Source organism: Harpia harpyja, chromosome 14, assembly GCF_026419915.1.
Source record: "Harpia harpyja isolate bHarHar1 chromosome 14, bHarHar1 primary haplotype, whole genome shotgun sequence".
Classification (NCBI taxonomy): domain Eukaryota; kingdom Metazoa; phylum Chordata; class Aves; order Accipitriformes; family Accipitridae; genus Harpia; species Harpia harpyja.
In genome coordinates, this window is record NC_068953.1 from 19,536,447 (window position 1) to 19,550,130 (window position 13,684).

General features: G+C 40.8%; 1 protein-coding gene across 2 annotated transcripts in view; it reads left to right on the forward strand.

Moving 5' to 3' along the window:
* Positions 1-13,684, forward strand: part of ADAMTS17 (ADAM metallopeptidase with thrombospondin type 1 motif 17) — a 201,234-nt gene that overhangs the window by 129,884 nt on the left and 57,666 nt on the right. For both annotated transcript variants that reach the window (XR_008238279.1, XM_052808107.1), the window contains exon 15: positions 6,609-6,729. Coding sequence is in view for 1 of the 2 variants with exons in the window: in XM_052808107.1 (XP_052664067.1) it covers positions 6,609-6,729 (121 nt within the window). In the remaining variant the exon portion in view is untranslated. The remainder of the gene's footprint in view (positions 1-6,608; positions 6,730-13,684) is intronic.

The window sequence follows — 13,684 nt, forward strand, 5'->3', positions numbered from 1 at the left end:
CTCTGTTTGTGCTGCTAGTGTTAATAGAAAACTGCTGGCAGAAGTAGAGCTAAAAAAGGTGTCACATGTCACACAGCAGTGGTGTGGGGAGAAGACAAGCTGCTCAGCCGACTGTTATGATGCACATGACTTTGTGCTGGCTTTTCTCAAAGGAGGATTAGTCTGAGACTCATGATAGCATGAGAACTTTACAGTGGGGACTACAGATTGTACTTCAGCATGTAATCTAAGGTCTCTTTGAAAAGACAGACCTCCTGTATAGCGGAACCAGGCTAGAGATCAAGGGCAGTCTTTGCTGTGATTTAACAATTTAAGAGGTGAAGAGGTTTTGGCTCTATCTACAGTTTTCTTATGAATGTTTTGTCATGTCATGCCTACTTTTAACTTGCTGGCGAATCCCCAGTACACTCAATGATGACAAGCCACAAATTAGGCTGTCCTGAAACAATAAAAATATTATAGAATGACTTCCTTCCAAAAGCAATTGTCATACTGTATGAAAGGGGAGCACAAATTTGAAAATGGACACATTTTCAGAAATAGTTTTTGCTAATTGGATAGGCAGAGTGTCAGGAGAGGACTACAGGTGGCAGAGGATAAATTGCAGTTGTCTACTGGACCTGTTGCTGGCAAACACTTTTCTATGTAATCAGTACCCAATTTTGGCATTTGATTGATGCATGCAGTTCTGGCTTTGCGTCATCACTTGAGTATTTTCCATGTATTATTCATATTCCTGCATTACAAACTGTGGTACAAGATGTTCCAGACTGGGTAGCTTGTCTCCATAGAACAACTTGGCTTAGCACTGTACTTTGATAAATTATTTAGTGTATGTGCACAGAATCCAGAAAGATTGTTTGAACTACAGAAACCTGTTGTATAATTGCCTTTTTTTCAATTTCTGGGTCTGTAGCAATGTAATCTGAGGCCTAAAAAGAGTATCGGGGCTTTTGGTGAGTAAGGCATAGAGACAAGAAACAAGACTTTGTTGATATCTTACTACTTTTTTAGTGTACTTTACAGTGGCAAATGAAAAAAAAAATCATGCTGTTTCCCCCTATTTTTCTTCTATGTTAACCCACAGAGAGCATACAATAGACAATTCATTGTGTTATCTACCTTGGAGGCTTTAGATTTTGTGTGTGGCTTGAGCAGCCAAGAATTGACCGGAAGGGAGGCTACAGATATATCATATACCGATAAATAGATATTATCTTTAAATCCAGAACCGACATGATAGATGCCTCTTTTAAAGAATAGGCATTTGATATAAAATCCTCTGGTATCTGCAGCCTGTTGGCATTTCTACAAACCAGGGCAGAGGCAGGGTGGAATCAGGTCAGAGGTGTCAAATCAGATGAAGCTGGTTTGGAAGGATCAGAAAGGGGTAGCTACAGAAAGTGAACAAAGAACAGAGGCAAAGGAGTTCCTGGGATGGGAAAAGGTTTTGTATTACTTGCATGTTCGCTCATATAGCATGCTCTGCTGCCAGAACACAGTGGTTTTGACACATAACCTTCACACTCTATATATGAAAAAGTGGTTATCAAGATTAATTGTATCTAGCAACCCCATGAACTGCTAAGGGATCTAAACACAAAGTCAATGGGCAAGTGTAATTGCGTATCTAATGCAGATAAGATAATGCTCATTTAAAACAGGCGGTGCATATCTCCTGTTCCAGCAGAGCTGCTCTGATTCAGGTAAAATCTGAAGGCTCGGGAAATGACAGGAGGATATTTGCATGGACTTCAATGCATCACACAAAATTTGCTGTGCAACAGAAATAGAAGTAACTTACAGATGAACTGCTTGATTAGGGATCTAGGCTCACCCTTCTGTACAAGTCCTGACAGACACCCATAATCCTCCACAAGGGCAGTTGTGTTTAAAACAAAGAAATAAGAATTCTCTTACCCTCAGATCTGAATGTCAGTTGCTCACATATGTACATTCCTGTTTCATGTGGTCCCTCCCTGGAGGTATCAATGGACACTGGATATTATGGACAAAAAATTGGCAGTGTAGATGAATCTGTCATAACCAGCATGCTCTGTACATGATTAATCTGTAAAATGGCACATGTTGCATCAATATTTGTATTTGATCCATTGAGACAGCTAGTTAGTTCAGCATATGGGAAGCATTACATTTTTGTGAGCCTACAATGTCATTTCTTACACAGGGTGGGCGTATATAACAAAAATAATTGTGTTTATGTAGCAAAACATACTCACGCAGGCTGTATCAATTGAGGTCTTACACAGCCATTGAAAACACAAATAAAAATATCATTAAAAATATCGAAGCAATACAGAAAATAGTTCACACAGAAGAATCCAAATGATGTGTATTCAGAAGAGTTTTGCTATGCTGGAGCCAGCAATGACTGAAGCTGGAAATACCACCCAACAAGCAGTATTTTCAGATGTTTAATTATAAAAATGAGAAGAAGAGGGAGGGAGAGAAGGAAGGGTGGACTGAGATATCAGCTCAGAGAGAATGAATTTCAGGCCTTAGCTCAGCAAACATGCAGTTACCTGCCAATTTAAAGGTCAATGGACAGTTCCAAAACATGGTGTCAGAGTAGGAGACTGCCTGGGTTGAAGATCATTAAGAAACCTGTGGATATAGTTGTGACTGTCCATGCTGAGGACTTGAAGCCCCAAAAGACTATCTTTAAGTTTCTTGCCAGCATTTCGATGTTTTAATATGGGCAAGGGACTGGCTTTGGTTAAAATCTGCTTCCTCTTTGTCCAATTGATGCTGTGAATAGCAGTACTGCAGCACTGCAGGCTTTCAACAGCTAGTACAGGCAGGAGGTGGAACTCCTGGGTGGTGTCAACATCAGTACCTTTGCCAAAGTTATGGATATTATTGTCCAAGTCCATGTTGGATGGTGCAGGGAAGCTCCAAGAGTCCAAGAACAGGGCTGACAGTGGCAAATGCTCCCACAGACTACTGAACAGATGGTGGTTACAGCAGGCTGGCTTTTTACTTTTTATTCTTCCTTCTGAACACAGACGAGCTCCAAGTGCCCTGCTGACTCCTTAGTTGGTCATCTTGGTAAGAATACAAAACTGCTTCCCTTCTTACCAGTCCATTCAAGACTGATGGAATTGAAAGTATCCAGCTATTGCTGGATGGACTGGTCCATGAACTCAGTCTGCTCACCTGCAGGATAACTCTTGGGTCAGAAAACACACAGCATGTTATTTACAAGGTCTGTCTTTCTTCAGGATGTAGAGCTTCCCCTTTCTGCCTTTGTGCTTCTTAATTAAAAAAATCACCTTACCTTGGTGTGCTGACTGTACAGGAAGCAGCGCAAAGCAAGTTAGAGGTGGCAAAGATCAAATAAATCCCTTGAACTATTTGGGTTTTAAGGGATTGTTTCTTCACTATGAAAACTTGACTTTTCAGCAGTAAAATTTGGGATTTTCCCTTTGCATACAGTTAATTAAGCCCTCACTTTTTTGAAAGATTTCTGCAGGTTGAGGACAGCTCTATCTATTTTAACAATTGACAGTAGCATATAGCATAATGTCAGCAAGTAGCTGATGATGTGCAGATTCAATAGATCTTCCCCCTGGTCTGGTGGGGTTCAGGCGTAAGCCTCTGGTCCCCAGTGCTGGAATCTCAGGAGCTTTCTCACCTTGGAGAAAGCTGGACATATCTCCCAATTAACAGTCCAAGGAGTGCTGGCTGATACTTCCCTCCGAGGAAGGGTAATGCTCACTGTGTTTTGCTTCCTCGCCCTTCCAGCTCTGTCTCTTCCCCTTTGCACTTGTTTGAAGAATGGCAGTATTTTCAATGTGGGGAGGTTTCAAAGGATCTAAGTGACCAAGGTGGTCACTGTAATGTGTTTCTAAATGACTTTGCAGCTTTTTTCAAATCTTAACAAAAGCTGTTTCATTATGTACTGTTATTAAATACGCTTTTACTTTGGAAATGATTGGAAGGCTTAGGGAGGGAGAAATGGGCTCTAATGTTTATGTTGACAAGAGTAAAGTGCTTCCAAGGTATTTTTCCCCCATAAAGTAGCAAGAACGCACCAATTTTCATCTTGAAGCCAAGAAAGAAAACTGTTTTGTTCTCTTAAAGATTTTCCTCTGTAAGAAGCCATTTCCTGGCCCAAATCTGATGGGGCCTTTAATCCTCAAGCCCTGGATTGAAAGGAAAGTCTGTCCTGTCGATGGGAGGGATGGTGCCATTGAAGGGAAGGCTGCAAGGGCTATTCCCAGTTCTTCCACTCACAGGGAATTAGGGTGAAGATGAAAGGTAGAAAACAGAAAAGGTTTTGGGAGGTATATTTGTGGAATCAGTGGGTGCTCTTTCCATGCCTTCAGAGAGGGTCTCTCAAGTCAAAGTGTGTCAGTGACCCAGTAAATGTGGGAGCAAATGCCTTGTTTTGAGCCCCAGTGTCAGAAGAGGGGGGACTTACTCTTTCAGAGGCTTTACTGGCTTGCACTGGTTTACATTATCTGGGAAACTACAGCGTAAATGCAAAGCATGTGATTGCTAACTCCCCACTCTTTGCCTGCCTCTGTTATAGTCCTACAGACTCCTTGCATAGCACTGGGAATAAGTGTGGTTCAAGACTCATTATATTCCCTTTATTCATTTGTGTGCTCACATAGTGCTAATAACAGTGCAGTACCATAAAAGATAGCACTAGAGTCTTAAATTAAATGCAGCCTTTCCAGTATCTCAGCAGGGTGGCAGGCAGGCATATATTTCCAGCTGCCTTTCAGCAACCCCATTAATAAATCATATTTATTTTCCTGGAAGGAGAACTGCTGGGACATCCTTCTGTTTTGGGGGCAGAATCACATTCAATATCCCAAAATTATTTGTTGGACAGGGGTGTGAAGTTTAGACTTGAGAACTGCAACTGCCAGAAACTCCATATCTTCTTCCTACCCTCCTTTAACTCCCATTTATATAGGTTTTTTTCCTGTAGTTCTTGTCCACCAACTCACATGCTGTTCTAGTTAATAAGCAGCATTTCCCTTGTATGTGTTTAGGATGATCATCCTTTCTCAGCATGTGTCTGTCTCATGATTTACCCAGACAAACACTGCATTGGAACACATCTGAACACTGGCAATCTTTGGTCCCTGTAATACATCTGGACTTCGGCAGTGGCCAGTGTCTTCTGAAACAAGAGGAACGTTTGAGTTCAGGTCCAAATTACATTGCTTACACGCAGACAGTCTTAGATAAACAGCCCAAGTTCTCTTAATATTTCCCTGCTTACACTATTTTTCAAAATGGTTGTTGTTTTGATTGTTCCCTAAGATATCTCTCCAACTTTCCTCTGGCTTTATTGTAAGGCAAGGAAGGGAGAGACCCAACAGCCTTATTCAAATAAGTATTATAGTGACAGTCCTGCTAACTCATTTGCCAAGAAACTGTTTATCTACAGAGAATAAATCTTTAACTTATTTTTAATAGTAGAATCTCTGCTAATAACTTGCATAATGACAACTCTTGTTTCAGTAGAAATTTATGTTGTAAGAGTGAATTGCTGATTACTTTGAGGGTCTTACATGGACAGAAAACAATTTACATATAGACTAATGACAGCAAGTCTTATCAACCTCAAGATCTACAAATGTGCAATCTTCACCATCATAACCTGTAAGTGGTTTTTGAATAAGGAACATTACCATGACAGTCTCTATGGCTACAAGGAGAACACTGTGATTATTGTAGTAATACCTGTCTGTGGAAGCAAGGCTGCAGATTTTTATTCAAAAAAGTTTAGGTAGGTATAGAAAATTATGAAAATACCATTTAAAGTGAAGCTTTAGGTGAAAGTGTTAGGGTTTGGGTTTTTTTTTTACAATTGAATGTCTAAGCTTAATACAGTGCAAGCATATGGAAAATTTCATAATTGTGTAAGCAATCTTATGGTACGGATTGGCCAAATATGAACTTGACCGGCTTTCATTGAACTACTTTTGCATTGCAGGTATCTTGAGCCACCTGATTAATGAGGTCTTTTTAAAGGTATTGCAAAAGTGTATTCAGAACTGAATGTTACGCTCCCTGTTAAGACCTCAATCCGAAGCAGAGCTCATTCAGTGAGTAGCACACTGGAGCTTGTGACGGCACTCTGAGTTTTTGTGTAGTGAAGGGCTATGACCAGGATTCAGGTTACATGGGTTAATTTTCATTTAAGGAAATCGCATTTTTCTCTTCTCTAAACTAATTATCACAGTACTGGTCCATTTCTCTGGGATGTCTTTGAGCTCCTCAGATGGAAATTGCTATACAAACATGAAACATTGTTTTAATCTGTTGTGTTTGAAGGAAGTTAGAGTGGGTTAGTATGAAATCTATGATAATATCTGGAATAACTAGTGTTTGTGAAACTCTCTTCAGTTAAATCTTCTGAATCAAAGTTCATGCTCTTAGTGTTAGAGAAGGGGGTTACTGAATAACAAAATCAACACCATTCCAAACGAGTGCTCCCCTGATTCACAGTGTTCTCTTCCCATTCAGGTTTTCAGTCAGATGTCTGCCTTAGTTTTGACCTCAATGTTTAGAGATACTTTAACCTTGCAAACAAAATAACGGGGACCTCTGGTTGTTGTCATTAGAAAATTGGCTGCGATGGAATCATTGGCTCAGCTGCCAAAGAGGATCGCTGTGGAATCTGCAGTGGTGATGGCAAAACCTGTAAAGTGGTGAAAGGCGACTTCAACCACACCAAGGGGATGGGTAAGTAACCCTCAGCAGCATTTTAGTGGAGTGGAGGTTCTCTTAACTGCTTGAGGAGACGTAAAGAGTGGTAGTAATAGCTCTTCTTCTTGGATAGCATTGAACTCCTCTGCTCTAGTAAACACATAAGAAACACAAAACAAAACCCAACTCAATTCAAATGTGATATTCTGTCTGCTTCTTATTCAGTTGCCCAGATGCCAGCCATTGCCTCTGTCTGAAATTCAGAAGTTGTGTTTCTCATTTTGAAAGCTACCAGTGCTGCTGATTTTAAATAAGAAACAAAATCACACAATCTTTTCCAGTGGGAGAGAAGTCTGATTTCAGCACCATCTTTGAGCTCTTTGAGAGCTCAGAGTGATGCATGTTGCATGTTGCAGATGATTCATGTTATAATCAGGATATCTCAGCTAAATGAAAGAGCACTCCCCTCTGAATATTTTTACTGATTCCCTGCCAGCAACAGTATCCAGTATAGGATACAAGAGCTTCGGTCAGAGTTAAGACTTTCCCCTCTCTTGTTAAACATTAATGTATATACAGCTTGGTGTTTGAATTAGTCTTTGTTCCAGAGTTTCTGTATTGTGCTTCTGAGAAACCTGAGAAATCACACATCCTCATCAGGCAAAGGGAGGGAAAGCCAGATTCAGGACTTGCAAGCTGCTCCAAGAGGAAGGAATTGTCCAGAAAAAATTGTTTCACGTTCAGTGAATACAGAATTGCCATTTCTGTGTGGAGAAATACATTCAATATGTGCTACTCCAGGACTGAGTTCAGCAAAGCACATAAAGATTCCCTTTAAGCACACACTTCCATTCTGTTTGGTTACTAAAGCAGCACCAGTGCTTAGCAGCTTCTTTTAATCAAAGTCTCAGCACTGAAGTCTGAGGCTCTGATTTTGTTCATTGACCTCTTCCTCTGCACCCTCCTCCTCCTTATCTGTGGAGCCAGCTGTGATCTGTCACCTCCTCTGAGATGCATGTAGGATTTCCCACCTGCACCACATCTTTCTGGAGCACATTTGTGCTGTTGCATTGCTAGGCCAACCTGTTGAATGATTTCCTACATTATTGCTTTTGACTCTTTTGTCCCAGTTATTTTCCACCTACTTATGTCAAGGCATTTGCATTTGATGCAAATGGTGGGAAAATTTTCTCATATCCATTGAAAAAAACTATTCTCCATTTCTGTAGCAGATTTTATAGCTGTTCATGAACTTCTTAATTGCTCCTGAAGAGTAACTATCTTTTATCTTTTCCAATGAAAGTACAAAACATCTTGTGCAGATAAATAAGAAATTTCTGGGTCACTGCCAGGAGGTTGCACCCGCTTCCAACTAGACAGACTGCTTGAGGGTGGTAACTTTACAAGGCTGTAGGAACAGAACAGTTTCAGCCTTGACTGGTTGTCTGGCTGCCAGGACACTACAGGAGGCTTTTACCCCCAGCGCCCTGTAATCTAAGAAGAAGAGATGGCTGACTGAATCATGGTCAGTGTTCAAGCTTTTATTGATCTTTATTCTTTGCTGATCATCTCAGAAGTGCAAACCTGTCAAAATGTTGCTTTGTCAGTCCAATTTTTCCACCTTTACCCAGCTCACATAATCTATAAGATAATTGTTTTTACATTTATAATCTCATAAACATTTATTAGATGTTTTGATTTATTACTTTCAAAAGGAATTAAATTTTATGTGGGAATAGTTTTAAAAAGTAACATCCACAATATGCCAAACAATCTTCTTCTAGGTTGAAAATTATCTTTGCTTTCAACATTTTAATTACACTCTTCTAATGAGCATCCCAGCCTACTAGAATAGAAAGAATATTTACAGTTTTTTAATTGTTCACTGTTCATGTTTTCCTGCTTTTGGATTTCTTTTATGTTAGACACTGAAAACAGACTTGTTGGTTTCACTTATGATTCCCAGCTCCGATTCTGCAAACGTTTTATGCATTGTGAGTTACTCCCACCAATTTCTATTCATATACTGCTGTTTTGCAGAATCAGGTCCTCAGGTTAACTTACTGAGTCTCATGCAGTAGGCAAAGCTCCAGGGTTGGACCTGAGGTATCACAAGTGATTATGAGGTTACTCAAGAAAAAATTGGCTTTTTTTCTTTAAATTGACATTTAAGCAAATATGTGCAAAAAATCTGACAAAAATTGGGGCAAAGGAGAATACACAATATGACTATGGTAACAGATTCAGGGTTGGGATGTGTAAATGATTGCACAGGTCAGTGGCAAATCCCCACGAATTTGCTGCGATCCAAGTCAAGGCCAACACACTGAGTCAAGTATGCTGATTTATTATTTCAGAAGAGAATACACTTCAAACATCAAGACACTGATTGTTTTGGAATGGTATCTGTTTTGGGAATTGCAGCTGCAACCTTTGGGCCAGATCCTCAGCTGCTCTGCATGTGGGACTCCATTGACTGCAGCATTGGTCCCTATAAGTCCTGTGATTGCAAATTATGTTGTCAAGCCCTATTAACTGAACTAAATACATACCAACTCCTTTCTGTTTCTTAGTAACCAATAGTCATTGTAAGAAGGTTTCCACATGTGTGATGGCAAAGGCAAAGGCTGTTCCCAAGTGTTTCTCGTGTAAGATACTTGAATACTGTTTGCAGTGTCAATGGGTGTTGGTGACATTCTTTGGTGTTGGTTCTTTGTCTTCTTTTGGTTGGATTACATGGGCAGATAGGTATCAAAAGCCATGGATAAACTTCAAGTCTTTTTACTATTTAGCATGGTTTGTCAAAGATCGAGTACAGATCCTTTCTTTTAGAAAACGTATCTGCATGAAAGCAAGCCAAAATTTTCATTACCCAAGTAAAAAGAACCTGACCTATTTCTTTTTTTTCCAACCTTAATGTCCCAGATGAGGTTCTGCCACCCTGGTGGGGCATGATGATGGAACATTCGAAGTGCCTCATAGGAGGCCCAGCAGTTCAGATCTTGCCACCTGATCCAAGGTGATCCAGTGGGAAATGGATTCCATTTCTCTTTTGGGAAGGAGGTCAAAAGCCTTTTTTTGTGATGCTAGACATCACTTACACTTGTGTGCAGCTGGCTGTCTTCAGTAGGCCAACTGAATGCACTGTTTAGACTGAGGTTTACTTTTGGCTGGCAGCATGCCCTGTACCTATTTTCACAAAGTAAGTTTTCGAAACCAAACACAGACTTGTTCTGAAGTCCATCTCTGTCTTCCTGCCACTGTACAGGGGACCTAGAAATGAAGGACAGCTCTTTGGCTCATATCTGTTGGGTAGATGATTTATCACTGACTACTTCTGCCCAGACTCCAAGGCCATGCTTTTGTAATGCTTAGAGACCTGCACTGAGAATGAGGCCTGCACCTGTCTCTCTTGATTCTTCTCAGCCATATCAAGATTTTCATTGCTGCCCTTTGCTTGTGATCCAAGAGAAGGACCACAGATATTTGGATTTTTTTAATGGCAGAACATAAAAAGGTGAGATATGCCAGTTGTTGTAACTATCATTTTGGGAAATGAAGAGTGTAGCTTTGCTAGCAATTTTTTTTTTTTTTAAGATGGTGAAAAAGCAGGCTTTTTATTGTGTGCATTACTTGTCCAGCACATATTTAAAAGAAAGAAAGGATATTTGAACAGTAGTGCTGTAGTGCTGGCTAGGAGCATCTTTAGCCAACACAAGAAACTCTTTTTTTGTCCATAGGGTGTACATCTAAATGATGAGAAAATAGAGCCCTAGGGCTAGCTCTGGGGTGTCTTACAAGGGTTTAGGCAGAACATGCAAGTTAGAAATCCCGGCAGCCAGCTTCACAGCAATAGTAGGAGGCTTTGAAATATATCCATGGCTCTCCAGTGAACTGATTTTCTTCCAAATGAGCTATCCCATGGCTGGAAGTGGACAGGTGCCGATGGAGGAGTTACTTTCAAGCTAATAGCAACGGAGAATCGTCACGACTATTCAGAAAATGGAGACGTAGTTACCACTGGACATATTTCCACTCCACTGCAACAACCAGCATTTAGCAAAAGGTGCAAGGTGGGAAGGGTCATGGAAACTGAGATGCCCAGCTGGTACTTATCCCTAAAATATTACGGAAGCTGTGCTGGCCATGACCAGCAGGTAGGCAGGGCAGTCTGATTTCCTTGGCTTCTACCCTGAGATCTTTGTTCAAAGCACTTTTGGAAAATTTGATAATGGGATGAGTACTGTTGACTTTCTCACACCTAATTTTCATGTGTGTACAGGGCTAAAATATGAAGGTACAGTGCCCACAGATCAGTATTTTCAGCCATGGGATAATTTTTCCTTTACCTCAGAGTCCATCTTTCATTGCAGTGTGAACCAGAACAGTTTTGTAGCAGATCAGTGACATTCTGAAGTTCGCACTAAACTTTCTGTTCTTTCTGGGAATAATAACAATGGCTAACAATGGATTTTCCTGTGTGAGCTGCTTTCCTCTTGCAAATCTCTCCGGCATTTAAATGAAGATACAGTAGCCACTGTTCACATATTAATCTCCTTGATGACAAAGCCACCGCTTTGTTCTGGTGTCTCTCCCAGTACGATTTACACCATATAATTTGTATCTAGGATTTGCTTCAATCACAGTCTTACATTCCTGAGACACTGATGTAATGCAGATTATCCAGAAAGATTGGTGTTTGCCAAAGTAACTGTTCCCAAGGTGGAGTATACTACATACAGCACTATAAATTACCAAATAATGAAGTTCTCCTGTTCTACTTTCAAAGCTTCATCTTAACAGGCTGATTTATGGGTGAAATTACTAGAAATACTGCCTGATAGTTGCCAAATCTCATCAGTCTTTAACCAGTTCCTCATTTAAAGCAGAACTTTAAGCCCAACCTTGCAAACCCCTGCATTGCAGACAATTGTCCTAAGACCTAACAGATCTTTGAGAGTCCTTGACTCAGGGCCAACTCAGACTTTTTTTGGTCTTACTGGCTGACATTTGATAATCTTTCTGGCAATCTACAGTTACAGTTTGCTTAATAAAATTTGCCTGGAAAACAATGGAAGTGTTTTCTGGTGCAGTTATCTCAAAGATCAGAGAGACTGTGACCAGAAGCCTCACATTAGCTCTAAGGACCAGACTGGAGTGGTGGTAGTGATCTGAGTTTGTACCTGTGGCAAATTTGCATGGATGTTATATAGTATGTTTGCAATAGGATTTGACCACTAACTCATACAGTATTGCTGGAAATAATGAATGAGGGTGTCAAGACGCTCCCGATGGGACATGCCCAAGAATTCTGCTTCATCTCTGAAAGGACAGGTCAGATCCATACAACTGCAAAGTGGTTCACAGTTCACTAACAGAAGAGTAAAGGTCAGCAGTCAGGTTTGTGCCACATGATCTCAGTGAGTTAGCACAGTATGTTTCTTCTTATTCAGGAGCTGTGAATACAACCCCCCAAAGCCATTAATCAGGATTAGAAATTACATGAGGAGAAAAATCTGGTGTAAGACCAAACTAAACAGTCTCCAGAACTAATACGCTATTAATAGCTTACACTCCACTATTTACTATTGTGAAAAGTAACATAAAAGTCAACTTTTCCACGTGGAGTTTCTCTCATGGTACAGTGATGAAATGAGAGCGTATTTATGGCACTAGCTGAACCTCAAGCACAGCTCCACAGCTCACTCACCTCTAAAGCAGTGTGACACACACCTGGCTGCTGCTAGGTCAGGGGACAGATCCAAAGTTCACGGAAGTTAGTGACTGGCTTTCCACTAAACTCGGTGTAACTTTGTATCCAACCTCTGCATGATTTAGCTCTGGGCATTTGTATCTGGCATGTGATTTAAAAAATAAATAAGTAAATAGTCCCCCAGTAGGTACATTAAATTACCTGAAACTTGGGCATGTTCCGAACTGGCTTCCTAACAGGGGTGTTCAGGTGTGTCATAAAGCCTATTTCCCCATGACAGACTGTCATTAATCACACCTTTGCTGTGTGCTCGTGTCTGATGGTAATTGTTGGTTGGGTTTATATGCAGATGCATGGGGTGCAGTGAGGATGTTTGATTTCTGAAACACTCTGTTTTGACTGTAATTTGGTATCTCAGCTGATGAAAAACCAACTCCTGGCAATGTCTAGAATAAAATCCAACATCTGTTTGCTTTGATTTCGTAACAGATTTCAATATTGCCTTTAAAAAATTGACCCTGGAAGTAATGATTTTTCCCAGTGAAACCCACTCTGTAATAGCAGATGGGAGAGCCGCTGCTCTGGCTTCTGTACACGGACATGGTTTGCAGCTCTGCTGTCCCTCTTTCTGTTTTTCCTGCAAGGGATGACTGAGATATCCTGAGTAAGGGAGAAGTAAGTAAGGAGGAACAAGTGCAAAAAGAACTGAGCTGAAGGGTCAAATGGAAAGTGTCATTCAGATACAATGATCAAGGAAAGAGGGAGTGTGTCTGGCCCAAATCAGCTATCCATCCAATGCACCTCATGAAACCCAAGAGCTATTCATAGCCTTCAAGGCCTTATTCATAGCACAACAAAGGGGCTGGGCACTCTGCTGGTTCAGACAGGTAGAAATGAATCCACAGTCTGAGACCCAAACTCCCTGTCCATCTCACTCCATGTCATAGTGGTAAAAAAATCACTTAGTCCTGATGCATGAGGCTGTCAGCATCTTCCTTTGAGGCCCCCCGTATCAGCGTAGCAGAAGCATGGCCATTCAGCTGCACTTGTCCCTAAAATAGCTCACCAAACATTGCTGAATGCTAGAGGAGTCACTGTTCCAGCACTTCCCCAAGTCATTGCGCTAGACTGCCCACAATTTCCATGAAGGCAGGGCTGACACAGAACAGATTCACACAGTCCTTTAAAGCAAAAAAGGGGATGAGGGAACATACAGGATAAGCTACTTAACATCTAAAATAAGGAGAGAGCAATAACCCAAAAGAGGTGCCAAGTTAT